The sequence below is a fragment of the Pelmatolapia mariae genome, linkage group LG4 (assembly GCF_036321145.2).
Source record: "Pelmatolapia mariae isolate MD_Pm_ZW linkage group LG4, Pm_UMD_F_2, whole genome shotgun sequence".
Classification (NCBI taxonomy): Eukaryota; Metazoa; Chordata; class Actinopteri; order Cichliformes; family Cichlidae; genus Pelmatolapia; species Pelmatolapia mariae.
Genome location: NC_086230.1, coordinates 18009666 through 18030947, shown reverse-complemented (window position 1 = coordinate 18030947; position 21282 = coordinate 18009666). Strand labels below are relative to the sequence as shown.

Genomic DNA, 21282 nt, shown 5'->3' with positions numbered 1-21282 from the left:
GAAGTGGCTGCAGAGTATATAATACATGCCCTGCTGTTGCCAGCCATAAAAGAGCACTTGAGGGAAAACACCACTGGGGGTCACTGTTAGCTTACCTGACGTGATATCTAAAAGGAGGATCTCTTGACATAAATTACATGTTTGCGTGTCTCTGAGCCTCATTAGGTGTGGCTACTCATGGTACTTTGACACTTTATGACACTTTGCAGTCATTTACTTGTGCTTTTCTGCTTTTATCTGAATATTGCTCAGCTATTTATTGCAAAACTTTAAAATCCTGTGTGTACCATGAGACCTTGCACATGCAGAAACACTGCACCAATAACATCTTTCTCTGCTCTGTACCTCTGATTCTTCCACCTCTGCTGTTCTCAGTGAACACGCTCGGGTTACCAACTGTCAAAAGTTGCCAGCACAATTGATCCGTTTCTGCTCTGCTTAAAGCAGGCTGACTTTTGAGTTTCAGGTATTCTGCGTTTCCTGTTCCAGTGTCTTATTTATACAGCAGCAGAAGTGGTAACAGACGAGTGTGAGCGTGGCCCAGGAAGTCACAGTCTTGGTTTTTTTTCAGCCAAGGGTGTCAAATTTAATAAGAATGTGACTGTTTTTCAGACAGTAACCCCGCCCTTACACTGGTAATGACTACAGAGATGATAAAATCAGACTCAGAAACCCACGAGAGATATCCGGTGTAATTTTAAAAATTCTTTAATTTATATCTTTAAAATTAAAAACATCTGAATTGCATTCTACCACCTCCAAAGGCACAGTCATACTTAGAGCAGACCAAAATTCAGAAAACACTGCCACTGAACATCTTTTTTTTTCTCATTTTGTTTTGTACATAAGAAACAACGCACTATAAAAATGACGAACATTTTTTTTTCCTTTTTTACTAGGTAAACAATGGCCATTCTGTACGCTGTAGATCATTAAAAGACTGGAGTGATATGTACTCAGCTGTGGTAGCGCTAGACTTCGTATAAAGGATGATGTGCTGGTTTGAGGCTGGCAATGCCTGTGAAAAAACACGCACTGCTATTTATAGACAGTATTGACAGAAATGAAAAAGGAATATGACAACTGATCTCCGTGAACAGTGTTTTAGAAGCAAAACAAAGCCATCGGGCGTGAGAGTGAGAAAAAAAACACAGTGAGACGAGGGGAATGAGATGAGCGGTGGTGGCGGAGGACCGAGCAGATCTCTCACCTTTGGTCGATTTCTCTGAATCTCACCGAGGGGTGAGAGACATTTGCGTGAAATCTGACGCCTCCATCTCACCGTTTAAAAAAAAAAAAAAAAAAAACACCTCGAAGAAAGTGAGGGGGGAAAAAAACAAACAAAACTTTAAAGACAATAAAGTCAACATGTGCAAAGAGGCAGGGCCTTACTTAGCCTGTGAGTGGAAAAGTCATCAGATATGAAAGAGGATCGATAACCGAACGTACAATCACAAATCAATAATGCACACGAGGGTCGCTTACAATGTGTGACAACACAGCACCGTACACTGCACAAGAGGTTCACTTAGTGACAACGAAATTCAAAATAGTGGATAAATATACAGTAGAATATAAGTATATCACCGTTCTTACTCAGGCACAGTTCTTAAAAAAAAACAAAAGAAAGAAAAATCAGCGAGGATCAAAGCAAACCGGTTTGGCACCCAGAAACACACAAATGTGGGAAAAAAACCAGAAACAGAATGAAATAAGGCAAAAACATAACGAGTCAAGGGCAAATGAGGGCACAGAGGAACTTAATGGGTGGATAGGATTGAAGCACTTAAACATAAACTATGGTACACGTACGGCACTTCTCTCTCTCTCGTGGGAACCAGATGTTCTTGTTTAAAAAAAAAGAAAAAAAAGAGGATTTTTTTTTGCAGCAACTAACAGGAGTTCCTACTTCACAGCTGGAGCTTCATCTTTACAAGTGTTTGTGGCAGCTGAGGTAGGCACTCCGAGAACACGAGAGCTTTTCTTTTTTTCTTTTTTTTTTTCTTTTAACAGGTGAATCACACAGGAAATCTGCACACACCATCAAAAAAAAAATCAAACCATGAATGCTCTAGAAAATATCTACACAACAGTCACCACTCGGCATGAGTCACGCAAACAGACGCGCACGACCGGTTAAAAACGCGTGTTCACTCGGCCTCTACAAATAACAGCAGAGCGGTGTGACCACAGTGCTCGTACAAGCTGACACACACAAAAAAAGTCGCCTGCTGTCTTTAAGAAAAAACAACAACAAAAAACCCCCTACGCTCCCACAAAGCGGTAAATGATGTAGTGACTAAATTCAAACACCGCTTACGGTCCGCTCCACACACAAACACGCACACACCCCGCAGTACCTTTTAAAGACCACTTTGATACGGCAGTGACAGTGGTGGGAGGGCGAGCATTAGTTTTACAGCAATGAGAGGGGAAAACGGCGAGGCTACGGGCTGCGGCGCAATGAGGAGATAAACGAAAAGAAGTGCCTGGCTTTAGTTTGTTTTGTTTTTACAGATTCATACAACTGAAGGTCCTCTCTGCATAAAGAGACCCCGGGTTTCTGAAGCCACGTCCTGTTACAAAATGCCACTGACTGTGGGTGTAATCAATGGGGCGACAGGCGGTTGTGCCATCCGGGCAGCAGCAGTTACTGACTTGAGTGTGTTTTGATTGTGTGCGCCTGAGCACTGCACACAATCAGAACGGTATGCAGCGAGAGTGCACGCGGGCGCACGTCAACAAGCTCTATATACAGGTGTCAGGGGGTATAAATTACTGTTCTTTGTACATCGGCGTGCGTGTCTGTGAGATCGGCACATGTCATTTACACTGCGGCTAGTTGTCAGCTGACCCGGTGGCGAAGAGAACTCTCTGGTCAGTTCTGGCCAGCTTGGCAGGCGGCTCCAGAGACTCCTCTCCGAGCACGGCCCCGTCTGAGGGAAGGGACAGCTCCTGACCTTCTTCATCACTCTCCTCCTCCTCTTCTTCTTCCTCTTCTACAACAGACAGCATAACAGAGATGGTTACCAGCAAAGCTTAGAGCACAGGTGTCAGTTAAGACGAGCTACAGCAGAAACAGTGCAGACCTTTATCCGGATCCAGCTGGTTCAGACCTCGGCCTAAGCTGGCAAACTAATGGCAAGAGGGGATTTGGTTAGTGGTGTAAATGTGGCTTACACTATTATATGAATGTATTTGCATTTCTGGATCCGTGTATGTTGATACCTCTCCCATAACAGCAATGGGGGTCTCTCCTTTAGCCTGGGCCACTCTGTGCTCGATAAGGTAGTACATGTACTCGTCGTATAGCAGACGAATCAGGTGAAAGGATCCGAAACTGGCGGCACTCCGCAGGGTGAGGTCTCTGATTACCATGGAACTGAGGAGCAGAAATGGGAAACAAGCCACTCTTCACACATGTGCCACTTCTCTATCTTACAAACGGAAACGGCTTTTTTTTCTCTCTCTCATTGCTTTACTGGGACAAGGTTGACACCACGAGTCGAGTCGGTGATTTCTCAGTAATTGCAACTTATTTACTCAATTTGAGTATTTGATAAGTTCCTTCAATAGAGCTGTGTGATGTGGGGTGGTGTGGATTTTAAATTTCGGCTCTGCTATTTATTCCAGACAGGTCTGAGAGCGATTCAGAGCCTTCGGATTTCCATCCAGTCTCCAAAGGAAGCAAATGAATGGCAACTGACTTGTAATGACCTGCTTGACTAAGACCCTGATTATGGGATGAGCTTGGTTTTATATATATTTATATAAATAAATAAATTAAATTCCCCACTCGCCCTTTATCCTTCTTTATCTTTATCCTTCAAGCTCATGTCTCTACCAGAGGGTCCTGCACACACACACACACACACACACACACACACACACACACACACACACACACACACACACACACACACACATATATATATATTCTTGTTTTTTTAATCACTATGGCATATGTGCATAGGAAGGTATATGGATGCATACTTATGATTACAGCACAGAGGTGGATGAGGATTATTGTTACTGTTTATCATTTGTTACTTTTAGCATTTATTTAGGAATATGGTTATTATGAGTACTACACTCATCCTTTTATCTCTACTATTCTAGTGATTGTTTTCTAGTTTGTGTTGTTATTGTAAGTATTCTATGTCCTTGTCTTGGTTATCACTTTTTAAACTGCTCTCTTGTTTTGTTAATTTAAAAAAAATCCAGTCATTTAAGATAAAAAAATTTGGACAGTTTTGATGATTATCTTGTGATTATTACAGTTAGCGATGACTTAACAGAGCACAGACTAGGTTTGTTTTAACTTCAGGACTAAAGCCTGCAGCTTAAACTGAATACAACATCACAAAAAATAATGCAAACTGACAAAGGCCATTTTAGCCCCGTACACTTCAGCTCTAAATTACTGGCTATTGTGTACTCGTACACTCCTCCTTCATCATTTTTACCAGACATTTAGCTCAAAAGAGGAGAATAAAGATCCAACCAAAGCAAATCTATCAACACAAATAAAAATGGACTCGGGAAAGGTCAGGAGAGGCAGAACTTGGAATTCATTCTTTCTGACTGCTCCCCACCTGTAAAAGGACCACTTGAGCAGAAAGAGCTTGGCGGCTTTAGGGAAGGCAGGGCTGTGTTGGTAGGGCTTTAGGACCTGGGAGACCACACCGTCGAGCCACGCGGCCCACTGCTCCAGTGAGTTCTGCTGCTGGAGGGTCAGCTTGAAGTCCTGCTCGAGCCGCTGGACCACACGGTCTTCGCACCGGCACACCCATGAAGCCTGCTCCTACAAAAGCACCAACAGGGAGAAAAAGGCAAAGTGTCATTATAGGGCAGTCACATCTGCACCAGTAAAAGAGGCTGGATGACCTTATATTTATAAACAGCAGCAGATGATGGAGCTTAAATTACGCACTAGTACTAAGTTTACTGTTCAGTATCTGAACATATACCCAGGCGGAAGAAGCAGTTTCTTAGAAAAAGCAAGCGAGCTTCCTGAACAGTAAAATAAAAAAAGAGACACTATGACGGAAGCTGGATAAACAAATAACACATGAAACCTCAGTGTAACCACAAGCTACAGAGTCAGCTGCAAAACCAAAGCAGCATTCAACCACTGACAATGTCATCAGCGCGATTTAATGAGAATGCTGCTAGACACTGAACCGACCTGGACGTTGGCAAAGTCGACACGGTTGAGGTCGGACAGCATCTGATTGATCTGAGCCGTGTTCTGGAGGACAGCGCGGGCTGCCTGGGCCAGATGGTTCAAACTGGTGTAGCGGCGCAGGGTCTGAGCAAAAGCATTGGCTGATGTGACCTGAGAGAGCAGGAAAAAGATGCATATCAATATTTTCACAAATATCCAACATCTAACAGATGTTTTCTGTGATAGCTGCTCACATCTGCTATCATTTATTTACTTTGATGGAACCTCTTTTTTCCCTTCTTCACAAAAGCTGCACCGCAGAGCTTTTATATAAATTCAACTCTAGCTCCTGCTCACAAAAATCTAATAATGTCTGAGCTTAGAGTTCCACACAATAAGGCGATGTTTTTGTCATGCCTGAAAAGACTGTTTGCTCCGTGGCTCAGAAAACAAGCGGTTCCATCAGCGCCAAGCTAATAATGGAGGGCTTTACCTTGATGCGGACCATTTCCTCAGGGATGTTCATCATGGCATTGGTCAGCCAGCTCTCCAGGCTCTTGGCAAAGTTGCGAATGGCTTGAGTTAAGGCACCTGTGGGCAGAAATGGGTCTGTCACTGCTAGAGTGGGAAAACGATTAGCTAATGTCTAGACAATTAGCCAAGTTTCTGCTGGTCAAAGATTTTTCAATTTTTATTTATTTTCTTTTTGGCATTACAGCTGAATAACTAGACTTGTGTCCACATTATGTGGATGTGGAACATTTTTTTCTTTGGCAGCACTGTGATGGGAAAGAAAATGACGAATATTCAAAAGGGAACTGTTCAAGGTCTTAAAAGTTAAACCCTGACTAAAACTGTAACCGAAACTAGAAGAAATAAGTGTAGCTGCCAGTAAGGGTAGCGCAGTGGGCACACGTGATGGAAAACAGTGTATTCTTTCACTACACATCCAAAAGGCTGTCAGGAGGATCTTTGCACCCTAGTTGGCTCGTTTAAACAACATCTAATTGGCACTGAGTTTTAGGAATAGCTCTTTATTTGTATAAACACACTCTGTAGGCACGGATAAGCATGCTTACATGGTTCACTACATAATCAGTCTTCCTATAGAGCCTTACTGGGGATGGGTCTGAGGACATCAGGGATGAGGATTTCCACCAGGCCCTGGTAGAGGCTGTTGTCACAGTCGCGGCTCCAGCGCAGCACTGGCTCATACTTACACAGCAACACCAGGCAGGACTTAGGGAGACGCTTCTCTGACTCATCGTGGCTGCCGAGGCGCACACACACACACACAGTTTGTATGGAAATAGTAATGCTACGGCAACAGACAAATGTTTTTACTATCTTAGGACACAATCTGGATCTTGAATGAATGCCTGCCTGTGGAGTACAATCACTCACACGGCCAACGTGGCATCTCCGGCCTGACTTTGGCTGAACCTCCAGAAGGTCTTCCACAGAGTCTCCACCAGGGTAAACTGCAGGTTAACCATCACATCGAGAATAGCCTGAAAGAACGGAAAGAAAAGAATCCATACATCGAAGCATCGAAGACAAATAGATTATCGGTGGGGGGGGGGACTGGAGGAACAAAGGAGAGGAAAACAATGTTCAGCATTTCTGGACTTTACGTTCAATGTGGTCGTCCTAACCTTAAAACTCATCTTCACCACAACATCTTTAAGAACTTGACATTTTGATCAAATTACAGTCAGTTTTTCCCACTAAAAGGTTATAATTGGTGTAATTTCATTTAGAGTAGTCCTCCAGTGATTCACAGAAAGGAACTACACACAAAGGAAAAACTTCAGTAAATATTCAGTGGGTTCCAGTTTTGGTTACCTCACAGTGTTCTCTGTACAGCAGCTGAAAGCTCTTTATGTGTTCCAGCTCAATGCCCTCTGGCAGAGACTTCCCCTGGAGATCGATCTCTGGGAACTCTGGGAGAGCTCTGGATGCATCTGGACACAGGACAAAGGAGCAGTGGATACTCAGAGAGAAATCCCATTAACTGCACAGGGTAATCAACATTTATGTGAATGCCACTAAATGTGCTTAGATGGACATGCCTGTTCTGGTTTAGCTCATAGTAGGAGGGATGTGGCATTTAAATGTTGGTAATGAGATTGTCTTTTTACATTATGTTCAGATTAAAAACATATAATCCGTCCATCCATTTCCTTCTGCTTATCCAATTCAGGGTCTTGAATTGGATAAGCGGGTAGGTCTCAAACAAACCTGGACAGATTGCCAGTCTGTCACAGGGCTAACACACAAAGAGACAACCATTTAAACTCACATTCACACCTATGGCTAATTTAGAATCACCAGTTAACCCAGCCCCTCTAACTGCATGTGTTTGGACTGTGGGAGGAAGCCAGAGTACCCGGAGAGAACCATGCAAACGCGGGGAGAACATTCAGACTCCACAAAGAAAGGCCACGACCAAATATGCTAGATTCAAACCCAGGACCTTTTTGCTGTGAGGCAACAGTGCTAACTACCATGCTGCCTTACACATATAGAAATAGCCATCCGTCCATTCTCTTCCGCTTATCCAATTCAGGGTTGAAAGGGTGAGACTCCAGCTGTCTTAGGGCAAGAGGTGGAGTACACCCTGGACAGGTCGCTCGTGTGTTGCAGGGCTAACACATAGACATAGACATAGACAACCATTCGCACTCACATTCACACCTATGGGCAATTTAGACAAACACGGAGACAACCTGCAAACTCCACACAGAAAGATCCTGTCCTGGTGATGAAATTGAATCTCCTTGCTGTGAGGCTCTGAGTGTTAACCACTGCACCGCCAGCACAGCAGCATATAGAAATGTTAAACATATATCAGGTGTAAAAATCCCATCATGCTATCAAACAAAGGAACTACGCAATTCAAACGCAGTAAACACAGCAGCATAAGTATAGGCCTGTGTGCTATATGCTTACATAAATAGGAAACCATGCCTTATATACTTGTAATAAACTGTTACAGCAGATTCTGTTACTGGATTCGACAGTCTGTTAACAGGGCATGGAGGTCCTTGCTGCTAATAAAAATGAAGGCTTCCCAAAAAGCCTAAAACCTAAAGATGAGGAGACACACTTTGTCAGGCCAAATTAACAATTTACTTCACAGGGAAAAGCAAGTTCAAAGACTGGTGCTGTGTCAGGCACAGCCCGTCCACTCTAAACAACCACATAATGTAATGCAAGGTCCTCACAACAAGCCCTGAGAGCTTAGAAGAATATTTTGCTTGCTCACTGTTGTGACTCAACCAAATTAACATTTAAAAAAAAAAGCAGCACTCACTAACAAGTGTGTTCATTGTTTACTAAGCTCACCAAGGAACTGTTGGTACTGCTGAACCTGGGTGCTGATATCCACGTGGCCCGATCCCTGCTGCTGTTGCTGCTGCTGACCTGCTCCTGCTGCCGTTCCATTGGTCATTCCTTCCACTTTATGAACCGGCTTCAACCTGATAGGTAGGGAGGGAAAAAGCACATCAGGCATTCATGTCTAGACAAAGGTGATAAATAATGAAGTGAAATGAAATTGTAATTCAGTCTTATAATAAGAGCAGCAGATGCCCAGAGCCGAGAGACGAATGGAAGACGTGGTGTGAGAGATGGAGAAAAAACAGGAGCCGGTGGCAAAAACCGTATGAGATAGAAAAAAGGTCAACTGTATAATGATAGAGAAGATGCGCTTGAATCTGTAAACATTTCTGTGGATACCTCTGTTTCTGTGAGAACGGCTGTTGCCTCATAGCCAGGTGTTGTTGGTCTTCCATCAGCCGGAGAAGAGAAGAGCCCGCTTTGATTCTCAGCCCATAATAGTGGTATTTAGAATTACCCCTAACAGGGAGACAAATGTGGTTTCACTTATTCTTTTAAAGAGCCTAACTCTATAGAGAGCAGAGTGTTTATGCTGTCTGTTTAAATGCATATTAACTCCATACAAGCCACATGTATAGTCTTACTATACACTAAATTAGAATTTCATAAAACACAAAGTAATTGCACCCATAGCACCAAATACTTTCAAAAAGTCATTTCACTAGCTCACTCACTCACTCACTCACTCACTCACTCACTCACTCTCCCACACACATGCTGTCTGTCTTCATCGCTACCCACATGTCTTCCTACACAAGGCAAGCATTTTGCAATGCTCCAGAGAGCTTTATAGATGTTCCTAGAAAAATTAAAACAAAACAACACAAAAAACTGCATTCTGCTGGAAACTAATTTAAGGTACACCAATCAAGCATAACATATGACCACCTGCCTAATATTGTGTTGGTCCCCCTTTTTCTGCTAAAACAGCCCTGATATGTCGAGGCTTGGGCTCCACTAGAGCCCTGAAGGTGTGCTGTGGTATTTGGCACCAAGAGGTTAGCAACAGATCCTTTAAGTCCTGTAAGTTGCGAGGTGCGGCCTCCATGGATCGCACTTGTTTAACTAGCACAATCCAAATTCTTGGGAATTTGGAGGCCAAGTCAACACCTCAAAATTGTTGCTGTGCTCCTCAAACCTCAAACCAACCAGGGCATGTTATTCTGCTGAAAGAGGCCACAGCCATTAGGGAGTACTGTTTCCATGAAAGGGTGTACTGTGGCTATGCAGCCCCACACACATCGAGCTGTGATGCACAGTGCATTCTGGCACCTTTCCATCAGAACCAGGATTAAGCTACAGGAACGGTACCTTGGCTGCATCGGACCACAAGGATCAGCCTTGGCCGCCCATGATACTGTCATCATAACAGTGGTTCACTATTGTTCCTTCCTTGGACCACTTTTGATAGATGCTTACCACTGGAGACTGATAACAACCCAGCTCCAACCCAGTTCTCTAGCCATTACAGTTTGACCCTTTCAAACTCAGTGAAATGCTAATGCTTCTTGCTTTTAGCACATCAACTTTGAAGACAAAATGTTCACTTGCTTCCTGATATATCCCACCCACTAACAGGTGCCACGGTGAAGAGATAATCAGTGATATTCACTTTACCTGTCAGTAGTCAAATCTTAGGCCTGATTGGTGTGTGCATGCATAGCATTACGCACGTCAGTTACATGGAGACTACTGGCGTCTGGTGAAATGAACGGAGGACTACAGGGTCTGTGCTCCTGACATGCATCACTGCAGCAGAAAAGGCCACAGTGGAATGTGTAATGTGTTTGCCTGATCTCTCCTCTGTGGTCTTCCTCTTTTCCTCCTGCCTGGCAGCTCCATCTTCAACATCTTTTGTTCAATATATTCACTATCCCTCCTCTGCAGATATTCAAACCATCTTAGCCTTGCCTTTCTAACTTTCAAAACCACTCAACTTAAGTTGTCCCTCTTGGTCACTATCAATGAAAATCCTAGCAACTCTGCCTCCTGTCTTTTTGTCAGCATCGCCATCTCAAAGCCATAAATCATAGAAGTTCCCTCTACCAACTTGTAAACATTTTCCTTCACAAACCCTTAACATTTGTCTCCACCCACTCGACCCTGTCTGTCCTGTCTTCTTCACCTCTCTTGTGCGCTTTTACTAATGGATATAAATGGGTTGCATATATATTTTTTACCCTATGAGACCTGAGTTTGGGTGACTACACATCTTACCGAGTGCCCAGACGCCGTGTGCGTAGCCCCATGAACACAGATCTTATGAGTTTCCCGAATGACGCAGCATTAACAGGTTCTAGCTTCTGCTCCTGGCAGTGCAGCAAGTAATGGCAGTAAAGGGTGGAACGGGGCAGACTCACTCCTTCAGCTGTCTCATAGTTGTCCAGCAACCACTGTACCTGACACACAGGCAACGAAACAAAGAAAATAGCTGGTGCAGTTAGCAAAGCCACTATATACAGATAGGAAAAACATAGCGCAACAGGTAAATGCACAACTATTAGCACACACATCACACCTTTGAACAGATACATGTACATGACATGCACACAAACGCACACACACACACACACACACACACACAGATTTCTCTAGTAGTTGTATTATACAAACGCAAATCCATTCGTATTTACAGTCCGTCTGTCATTCAGGAATGAAAACACAAATACATCTGTTTGCGTGCCGTGGCATACAACTTTGGTATGCAATGAATCAATGACCTGGAGTACTGATGGGATGCCGGCCAGACATGTTTTGGTTATCGCCATTGTATGGGGGTTCGATATGATGAATTTGGGATGAACAGTATAGTGTCAAGGCATTTCAGGCAAATTAAAAATGCCCCTCATTACATGCACTGCAATGGTATGAAAATGATGAGGTCATGGTTTTGTTTTCTTTGAGGAAATCACAGTTAAAGCAAAAAAATAAATAAATAAATAAATAAAATTTCAGCTAAAATTTTTTGCTCCTAATCTCCAAATTGTTCACTTGTGTTTTCCACTTTGACAAAACTCAAACTATGACGTCATCAGTATGCGCCACCAAAAGGGGGGGTTGTGTGGATGAGGACAGAACGAGAAGAAATTCCTGCGCTTGGCGCCTCTGCATACCTTCTTGTCTGCCGACGGCACGCTACTCTCCTCGCCCTCTGTAATACTCACAGTGGCCGGAGAGGCGCGGGCGGTGTGTGAGTAGTTCTGACTATTGCCAGCTGCCGACCCGCTGCTGCTGCTGCTGCCGCCGCTGCCCAGCATGTAACCCCCCTGGATCACATAACTGCCTGCTGCGCCGCCGTTGGTCCCTGCCCCTTCTCCGGCCCCGTTGGTCGTGCCGCCTGCCGTCACCACTGTGGCCCCTCCCCCCACCGCAGTGGTAGGCTGGGCCACGAACATCGAGACGCCCGCTGTGGTGCCGGCTGTCACGGACACAGTCAGAGGTGTGCCGGGCGTGGGGGCCTGGGTGCCGGAAGTCGGCTGACCTTCGTAATATGGAGCGGCGGTGGTCTGGGTGTACAAAGGGGTGTCGGTGTAAGGGAAGGTGCCGGAGCGACTGGATGAGAGACATGCAAAGATGGGTTACAAAACCAAGCAGCCGAGGAAAGAAGTAAGACAAAGAAAACAATAATTCTGTGTGGACAAGTGTTAGAAAATGAGTTTCATTCTAACATGGTGCTGGTGGTGTAGTTGTTGTCTTCTCCTTCCACATACTGCACTTGATTGGTGTACACATGTTGCACTGGCACTGATGCGAGCTGCTGCTGGACCTAAGGAGTGAGCGCGCACACACACAGACACACACACAGACACACACACACCAAAATCCAATAAATCCTCAGCCATCTTGTTGAACCACATCAACTCTTTCATCCTTTAGAATCTTAATATCTTTCATGTCCGGCCTTGTTTTTGCACTACAAACATTTCTTATACAGACAGCTTCTCTGTCCACTCATCTTTGTAGCAGCAGATTCCCTCGTGTCCCTGACCTACTTGGAAAGCGGCGGTTGCTGTGTGCAGAGGTGGCTGATTGGGACCTGAGCTGAGGATGGCAGGGTGGCCTATCTCTCTCTCAGCATGCACAGAGAGCATGCACAGTGGCTGCCAATACTCATCCAAGGGGAGGTAGACGGGTTTGCAGCAGCAGCCGTTTACGCAGTCTGCTGACACCCAGGTAAGGCAGACAGACTCCTCTGCCTCATGACGCAGCTGCCAATCTTCTAGTTTCCTATCCCTGACTAAACCGGTCACCTCCGTGCTAAGGGGGAGCTGAAAAGTTGCAGATTTGACCACAAAAACAATGAGCTGACTAATACTGAGCCAAAACACAAGGAAGTTGCAAAGTTTTCTACGCATCACAAGTCACATTGATCACACATTTAGTGAAGTGAAGCTGCGATGACTAGCTCGCTTTTACGCACTGGTTAGTGAAAGCATAAGTTATTTTCGGACATCACGTATATGCCATCACCACTGACAAACTCCACTGCGAGTTTGGCTTACCTCCTGGGTGATGTGGACAGGCTGTAGACTGGTGACGCTGAGCTGTGTGCCTGGCTCAGTTTTGGCAATCTGGGAGGTGGCCTGCACCACTGACCTCTATTGAGATGAAGAGAAGATTCAAGAGCAAAGAAAACAACATAACATAACTTAACCGAACATAACCGTGTATGTGTGCAAATTTTACCTGCTGAGCTGTCTGCACCTGCTGAACAACTTGTGTGGGGACTCCAGTCTGCACCACAGCTGGAGGTGGACTGGAGTCTGACACACTGTCATTCGAGTGAAGGGAACCCTCTGAAAGATAAAGAGGGTATCTTAGTACCTGCACAAGTTAGTGATATTATTTCTACTTCATTAAGTTGATCATACACTGCCTCTCATCTCTTGTTACAGCTGATTAATAATAAAGTGGCAACACTAATGGTGTAATAAAGCAGATAAAATCATGTCTTTAAACACGTAAAAGTATGCACAAATTAAAAATCTCCCCACCTAAAAAAAACATTTGCACTTAATTATTTGTCAATTTTTTGCTTGAAAAACCTTTATGAAAACTAATGATAGGAATTTAAAAACAAACAAACATCTTTTAAAGACACATACCAGAAATGTTAAGGTGTCTCTCCACATTACTATTACTACCCGTGCAAGTACTTTAAAGAAACCAAATACTTGCATTGTTTACACAGTTGCCCAACCAAGCCCCCCAAAGAAACGCCAAAAAGCTACGAAAATGTATTTTTATTTAGTAAAAGATCCAGGACACAATTAAAATTGACCACAGAGGATAAGCCTGTGAGACCGGGTCTGTAACAGTTTTACTTCATTCGCCACACACCCTTATACCAAACTGGGATTATCCGGTATGTGAGCCGAGCGTTTTTGTCTGCCTGAGCCTTTACAAATACTTGACTGTACAAGTCGAATTCAATAAGTCGGGCAAAACCAGGTATTTCTGCTGCAGCTAATTACTAGTTTACTTACCTTCCACTCCTAGAACCTGTGCATTAAACTCCACGCTTCGCCCTTTTTGGTTTCGTCCTTATAAATCAAATCTGCTTTGTCAAATAAAATGATGAGTCTGAAAAAACCCTTAAGATAAATTCTCATCATCCATTGTGAAACACCTCTGACTGGTTAACTTCAGGCCTTGCGCCAACAGATCTTTATTTGTGTTGTGTTATATGACTGTGGGGTGGCAGATAGAGACATATTTACACAAGCTGAAGCAAGGAACTTCTAGGACACTTGTGTTATGATATAATATTTAATTGGGATCACATGCACTGTTAGTGCAGAAAGCCTTTACCTGTGACGGTAACAACGATGTACTGTGGAGTGCTCTGAGCATTTCCTGACTGCGTGGGGGAGCCCTGGATCTCTGCAGTCACATACTGCGTCTGAGCTGGCTGGGCTTGCACTGTGGACTGGGTCTGACTAGCAGCGGGCTTTTGGGTGGTGATGGAAGCGGCTTGCTCTGTGGGAGTAGTTTGGCCTGTGGGTGTGACCACAGTGGGAGCAGCCACAGTAGTCTGAATCTCAGCCAAAAATTGTGGGGCAGTTACAGGGGTGGAGCTGGCATCAGGTTGACCCGTTGTGACAGTGACAGCAGTCCCCTGAGTTTGGGCCGCTGGCTGGATCTCACCTACGTAGCCTGTAGTGGCCATTACAAGAGCAGGGAATCAGGCTGGGGAAAAAAGAAAACAAGACAACAAGTGACACATTTTCAAACTAAGCTGTTTGTTTCCAAACTAGTAGACAATGCTGTGTTAAAAAAAAAGGCAGTGAGGCAAATTTAGTACAACCAAAATATATACATCATAGGTCCCAGTAAAGGTTACAAATATGTAAACAATCATGAATAAAGAGTCCAACTTGTCAATTGCATAGGTAACATTTAAACAGAAGGTAGGAGGTTAAACTCTATCATAGGAATCAGCATTAGATCACGTCTTTTCTAACAATATTAGCCTGTAATAAGCAGCTCATACACCACACAGATATTTTTACATGCTCATTTCTCGCCTAGATGTAAATGAATGATCGAGGGGGGTGTCTGAAAGTATTATTGTGGCCAGGGCCTCTCAGTGGTGCAACTCATGAGGGGATGCGGGGGAGGAGCATTGATGGGAACAAGCATTTTGGTGTCTCATTACCTGTAATGTGATCGCACCGCCTTTGATGTACATAGGCATGCCTGTAGAACAGCTAGGGAAAATCCCTTACCAAACTGTATTAACACTACAGTGCCGTCTATTGTTTTGCTTTATGTCATGTACACTGTCACCGTAATCCATATTTTTAATACCATAACACAGATAGTTAACTTCTGGCTGTCAATAATTTAAGTCAAATAAACACAGCAGAGAGAAACATTTGTAACTGAAAATATGTGTTTTCTTCTTTTCAGTTAGATAGTAGGGAGCTTGTTATGAACCTGTAAAGGTGTACACTTAGGAGTCTGCATCTGTGAACAAAGAGGTGAAAGTGAACTGTAACCTAGAAAGCACCTGCAGAACGCCCTCCTTCGCCACGCCCCTTACGTATTAAATGTCCGCCACCTGCCACAGCTTTCTAAACTTTCCGTTAAAAGACAGAACGGCACTTTAGTCAGCCTTCAATTTATTTAACTGCTGAAAACTAACACAAAACACGTCCCTCTATTAATTTTACTATCCCAAATTGGCCTCCCTTCTATTTTGGAAGGGGTGGGGGCTGTCGTTAGCTTTATGCACCCTATATGTGTCCAGTCAGGTAACGGAGAAAATCATAAAGTGCAAACCCACCACTGATTGCACATAATTCACCGTTAACAAGACGAGTGTCCGTTTATAGTCAAACAGATATTGGCTGCGAGCGGCGGCAAGCACGAGCCTGTCGTGACAGCCACTGATGCTAGCTGTGTAGCGAGATAGCAGGATCAGGAAGCTAACTGGTCTCTACAACAACCGCCATTTTGTACCTTTTGCATTTGACATCGCCATAACAACGGCCTGCTTGGGTATGCATCTATGGCTGCGTCGTCATGGCAGGCGAAATTCAGAGTCACACGGATGAGCAGCAAGCAGGCACAAACTATCGCACACTAGAAAGCCCGACCGGTTATCAGAATGACGGCTAGCTTGCAGGCTAACCCCCAGCTAACACTGGGAGGCAGTTGCCTGTTATGGCTACTGAAACAACAAGGGGGAAAAAGCAATAGCAGAATTCAGCTGAAGCGTTAGAGGACATAAAATGTTACAGATCATGTTAAGAGCTTCACCTCTGGTTCCACGTGTGTATTTCCCACTGGCAAAATATCTTCTTTTATTTTTATGGCGGTTTCAGTTGTTGTTGTTGTTGATTCTCGTTGCTGGGTTCTTGTCGCCAGGGCTACCGTGGCTATGGCGCTTCGTCCTCACCAGGGCAACTGTTGCTACCCACCCGCTCCCTTCCCTCCCCCTTTGCTATTGTGATTGGCTGAGAGCTGCCAAATTGTCTTAAAGTGACAGCGCCAAGGAAATTTTACTACAAAGCCTTCCACGCCCATTTGTGGAAAATCCCATAGGTAGAGGCTCCCAGTAAAATCCCAGTGAAAGTAATAGAATTGTTTTTAGTTTGTTTTTAAATGGGGATAAAACCAATGCACAGCCTATATGGACTGTCATTTAAATTGAGCCATCTGGCTACATTCATTCAGTGACTTACCCTATCCATTAGTAGCCTACCTGAAGAATGGGCTACTGATGTGTTGTTTTATTTTAATATGTTTCTTCCTTTTCTTTACTCTCATTTTACAATAATGTACATATCAGTTCATAACAAGGCATTACAAAGTGTTTTACAAATAAATGAATACAAGGAAAGACAAGGCTATATAAAGACAAATTAAAAAGTTTTGAAAAACAGAATTAAAAACTAAAAAGTGAATTTTGCATTCTTACCTGTCATCACAACACATTACAGGTTATTATATATGTGCATGTGGCACATGACTGCATAATAGTGAGCCAAAGGCAACTTTCTTGCCCTAAATTTCATTTAATGTTCTCATCATACAACATAATTTATACATTTTTTCCCCACACACCACTGGTTTATTTACTGTGGTCTGTAGCATTTTGATATTGCTCCCTTGACCTCCACAGGTTGCCAGAGCATGACAGTGTTTTAACAAGTGTCAGGGTGGTTACCTTCCCAAAATGCCATTTTGTTAGCTTTGTATCATCACATTAATTACAAATTCAGAACCCCTTTTGTAATTTCCTAAATGAGCGACCTTTGGCTATGCGGATATACAGATAAGAATGTGTTTTATTTGTCTCTGACTCATAATAAGACTTCTGTGTTATCAGACTTTGAAAATGTCACTGGTCCAGTCTCTGTTCTTCAATTCACCTTTTGGCAAAGAGCTAACAGGATGAGTAATTTCCTGAAGAAAAGGTAAGTTCTACATAAAGAATTTTTATGTAGGTTAACTGTGTCGAAGATGATGTAATGAACTAGGATCACAAAAACCTGAATGTATGGCTGTAATATTGTTAAATGTCATCAAGACAATTAAAGGCCACATGCGTTGGCAGAACTAGCATGTTAATTCTTTAGGGACCATATTTTTACAGTGTGTTTGCATTGTTTTTTAATAATACAGTTTTATATGAATTAAATTGGATTTGTTTGAATATTTTTTTAACATGTAAAAGTCATTCAGCCTCCAATGGTCTGTGCAGAAAACTACACAAATATGTGCTATACACTGACTAATAACACTATATGTATTTTTTGAAGTGCTAAAGGAGATGTGTACATGTATGTGTGTAAACCTTTGTTCACATTTGATATACAATATGTATATAAAAGTGGTTATAATTAGTACACCAAACAGCAATCAAGTAATCTTGTTATAACAGTCTAATTGTGTTTGTCATTGTCAGTGATCTGTACACATTATGGGTTTTCTGGTCTGGTAATTTTATTATATAGAGAGACAAACATTTGCCTAAACTATTAGATTATAGATTCCTCTAACAAACTCATTAACTATGCCACCTTTGGTCTTCTTTTTGTCTCCATAAAGGTCTCCCACTGTATCTTCTGTTCAGATCTGTTCTTCTCTCAGAGGAGGCCTACATGCGCAGTATGCATCTCCTCCTTTTCAGGGGTTCAAGCACCTTTATAAAGCGCGCCTGGGTCATCTAAAAAGTCATTGCTTATGCAAGGAGCGAGTTAAACCAAATATTCTCCTCCCACTTCTTGCCTCGCGACTATGTGGAAAGCTGTGGTGCTGGCTGTGTGTCTGCTTGTGGCTGGCGTTCAGCCCATGGATGACCCAACGTATGGGGTGAAGCTCTGTGGCCGTGAGTTCATCCGGGCGGTCATCTTCACTTGCGGGGGTTCACGATGGAGACGGTCACTCAGGAGTTTAGGTAAGCCCGGTGATATTTCACTTTATTTTTTACCATTTGCAACCACTTTTAAAATTTCTATTTGTGAATCGAGGTGGCTGTGGCTCAGGTGATAGAGCAGGTTTTCTACCAGTTTGAAGGTCGGTGGATTGATTCCTGACTCCTTCAGTCTCAAGTATTGTTGGGCAAGATGCTGAAACTCACGTTGCCCTGATGCATCTGTCGGAGTGTGTGAATGTCAGAAAGCACTCAGGCAAAGATAAAAGCTCTATATGAATGAGTGAATGACACTTGTAGTAGAAAGCGCTTTGAGTGTTCAGCGGAGCAGAGACGTGCAATGTGCCATCCATGACTATGTAAATAATTTAAACTGGTCTTTTTCTGCTCATTTGTGATCATGTGGAGGTATCCAGAGAAATGATGGAAGGAAATCACCTGTAATTTTAAGTGTAGAATGACTGGCTGGCTGGTTAGAATGGCTGGTTAGCTAGCAATGGATTACATATGATCAGATTACAAACACCGAGTGACTCCTACTTAATTTTTAGCTTTTTATTATAATTAGTGGTAGTATTATTGTAGTTGTTGTTCTTGTCTGTTTTTTACCTTATTAACTATAATTTTTGTGACTTTTGCATTTCACATCTATCTATCTATCTATCTATCTATCTATCTATCTATCTATCTATCTATATATATATATATATATATATGTATTGTTTAAGATTGAATTTGAGTGTATCCACTGAATTATGTTATTACTTACAAAAAAATGTATGAATTGTTCAGTAAATGACTACAGCTTAAAATGTAATTGCTCTCAGCCCTGAAAGCCTGAAAATGTGATATTCTGAATCAAAGTGCCTTGGTTTTCATTTACTATAATGATGTGCGCTTACTATTCTGAGCTATGTCTATAAACCACCAAATGTACATTTAAGCATCTAACCCACCAGGCACACTTGGCAACGATCCAGTGGCATCCCACCCTCGCTCCTTCCATCATGTCGTCTCCAGCAATAATGAAATGCAAATAATGCACATATTTAGCTTGGATGCAAGAGAAACCCATTCCTTCATACTTTATTATTTTTACTCCCACAGATGCTTCAGAGGACCCCTTCACCTCCCCTCAGGATGAACTCTCAGAGGGCTCGAATCACAATTTTGCGGTGGAGAGTCTCCTTCAAAGAAACACAGATCCAAGCTCCGCATCCAGAGACAACCAGGAGGGAGCGTTCAGCCGCTCCACCCGTTCATTCATCACCGAAGAGATACTGGAGGCGCTTCGCAAAGCTGACCGCAAAGGCCGCGATGTGGTGGTGGGCCTCTCCAACGCCTGCTGCAAGTGGGGCTGCAGCAAGAGCGAGATCAGCTCTCTCTGCTGAGGGTCGATATATGCAATCTGAGCGCGCTGGCTGCCAGGCATGTTGTACACCTTAATAAACAAACAGAGACACAAATATGCACACGCACTCTTCTTTATTCACTTTTTGTGAATTTTATATCCTGCGTGTGTCTGTTCAGTAAAGTCTGTTTAATGTCTTTGATTTTCAGTATCAAGTGAATGTTTATGTGGCCAGTATGATATATAAAGAGACACGTTTGTTTTATGACGTCCTCGCTTGTTTTCTTTTTACATTACCAGTAACTTTCTCTGCTGCAACTGATGAGAGCTCAAGGGAATAAAATGCTTTGCTAAAATCATTTGAGAACAAGTTCATTAAAAAACTAACAAACACACTCGTCACATGACACGGAGAGATAAATGAATGGAAAATTCATTACAATCTGTGTTATAACAAACATAAAGTGACAGGTAGATATGTATTTTTTATCTCAGTCGCCAATGCTTACACAGCAGCTTTGCTTCCCATGAAATATGCTGCTGTGGCCTACTTTGCTTTTGAGGCATTCCCACTTCCTTAAAAACATGCTTTAATTGGTGGAAGGGGGAAAACATTAAAATGTACAATACTTAAGTCACTGCAGCATAAAAACGACTTTTACTTGGGGGAAATGACCATATATTTGCAGAGTCGGTTTCCACAGTTGATATGCTGCTTTCAGTTTAGGTTTTAATGTCTGTTTAGTTTCAGTTTACTATTTATTAGTTTCAGTATTAGATTTAGTTTAGTTAGCTTTTGTTTTTTGTTTTTTTTAGCTTTGATCACTGATGCTATTTATCTAGGTCAACAAGTTCACAAGGGGTCACAAAAAAGAACAATAGCTCATGTCATGTAAACATCCTACCCTCTGGAAACGCATGCACGAAGAGCCTCTGATGCAGGTTAACACATGACGAGGTTCAAAGGCTTAAGAACAAAGACATTTCCATGTTACTGTGTTTTGTGTTTTATGTGCCACATATTTTTTTAGTTGGTCTAATGTTATATTAGCTTACAGTTTAGCTTTAGCAAACTGATAATACTGTTCTACTGCTCTATCACAAACACACCATCCACTTCATACAGATTTGGCATTTAAGTAATAAAATGGCTAGTGTATATATTTTTAATTCAAATGACCTTTAGAACACATAGATTTCACACGAATACGTTTAGAGAACTTTCCTATAATGATTTTTAAAGGTTGCAAACAACCTTCAGGATATTCTTTTAAAAAGGAAACAAGCAGACACAAGCGTGTTTCTTAAAACAGGTAATGGACTTTAAAACAGAGGGAATTATGGTGTGTTCAAAAGTTTATATAAGCCCAAAATGCTTTATACACTCAGGTTAGTAGCTGTCATTTTAATTAGACACTTTCATACACGTGCTCACGTTTGAACTCGGAAGCGGCAGAAATTCAAAACAAAACTACCTCA

General features: G+C 42.7%; 2 protein-coding genes across 5 annotated transcripts; one reads left to right on the top strand and one right to left on the bottom strand.

The window, feature by feature from the left end:
• Positions 1-702: 702 nt before the first annotated feature.
• Positions 703-16472, bottom strand: rfx1a (regulatory factor X, 1a (influences HLA class II expression)). 4 transcript variants are annotated; one of them, XM_063471684.1, is made up of 18 exons: positions 16334-16472; positions 14381-14758; positions 13256-13365; positions 13072-13167; positions 12238-12335; positions 11683-12121; positions 10787-10968; positions 8909-9028; positions 8516-8649; positions 7013-7131; positions 6572-6678; positions 6286-6437; positions 5661-5758; positions 5189-5338; positions 4596-4804; positions 3229-3382; positions 3090-3135; positions 703-2999 (listed from the first exon to the last, which is right to left on the bottom strand). In XM_063471684.1, the coding sequence occupies exons 2-18, from the start codon at positions 14736-14738 to the stop codon at positions 2839-2841; spliced, it is 2733 nt and encodes a 910-aa protein (XP_063327754.1). In that variant the 5' UTR covers positions 14739-14758; positions 16334-16472; the 3' UTR covers positions 703-2838. The 4 variants fall into 4 exon arrangements, with proteins under 4 accessions (XP_063327754.1, XP_063327755.1, XP_063327756.1 ...); XM_063471685.1 differs by having other exon boundaries at positions 10787-10962; XM_063471686.1 differs by having other exon boundaries at positions 11734-12121.
• Positions 16473-17415: 943 nt separating this feature from the next.
• On the top strand, positions 17416-19854 carry rln3a (relaxin 3a). Its single transcript, XM_063470608.1, has 3 exons — positions 17416-17493; positions 18128-18476; positions 19560-19854. The coding sequence occupies exons 2-3, from the start codon at positions 18317-18319 to the stop codon at positions 19841-19843; spliced, it is 444 nt and encodes a 147-aa protein (XP_063326678.1). The 5' UTR covers positions 17416-17493; positions 18128-18316; the 3' UTR covers positions 19844-19854.
• The last annotated feature ends 1428 nt before the right edge of the window (positions 19855-21282 follow it).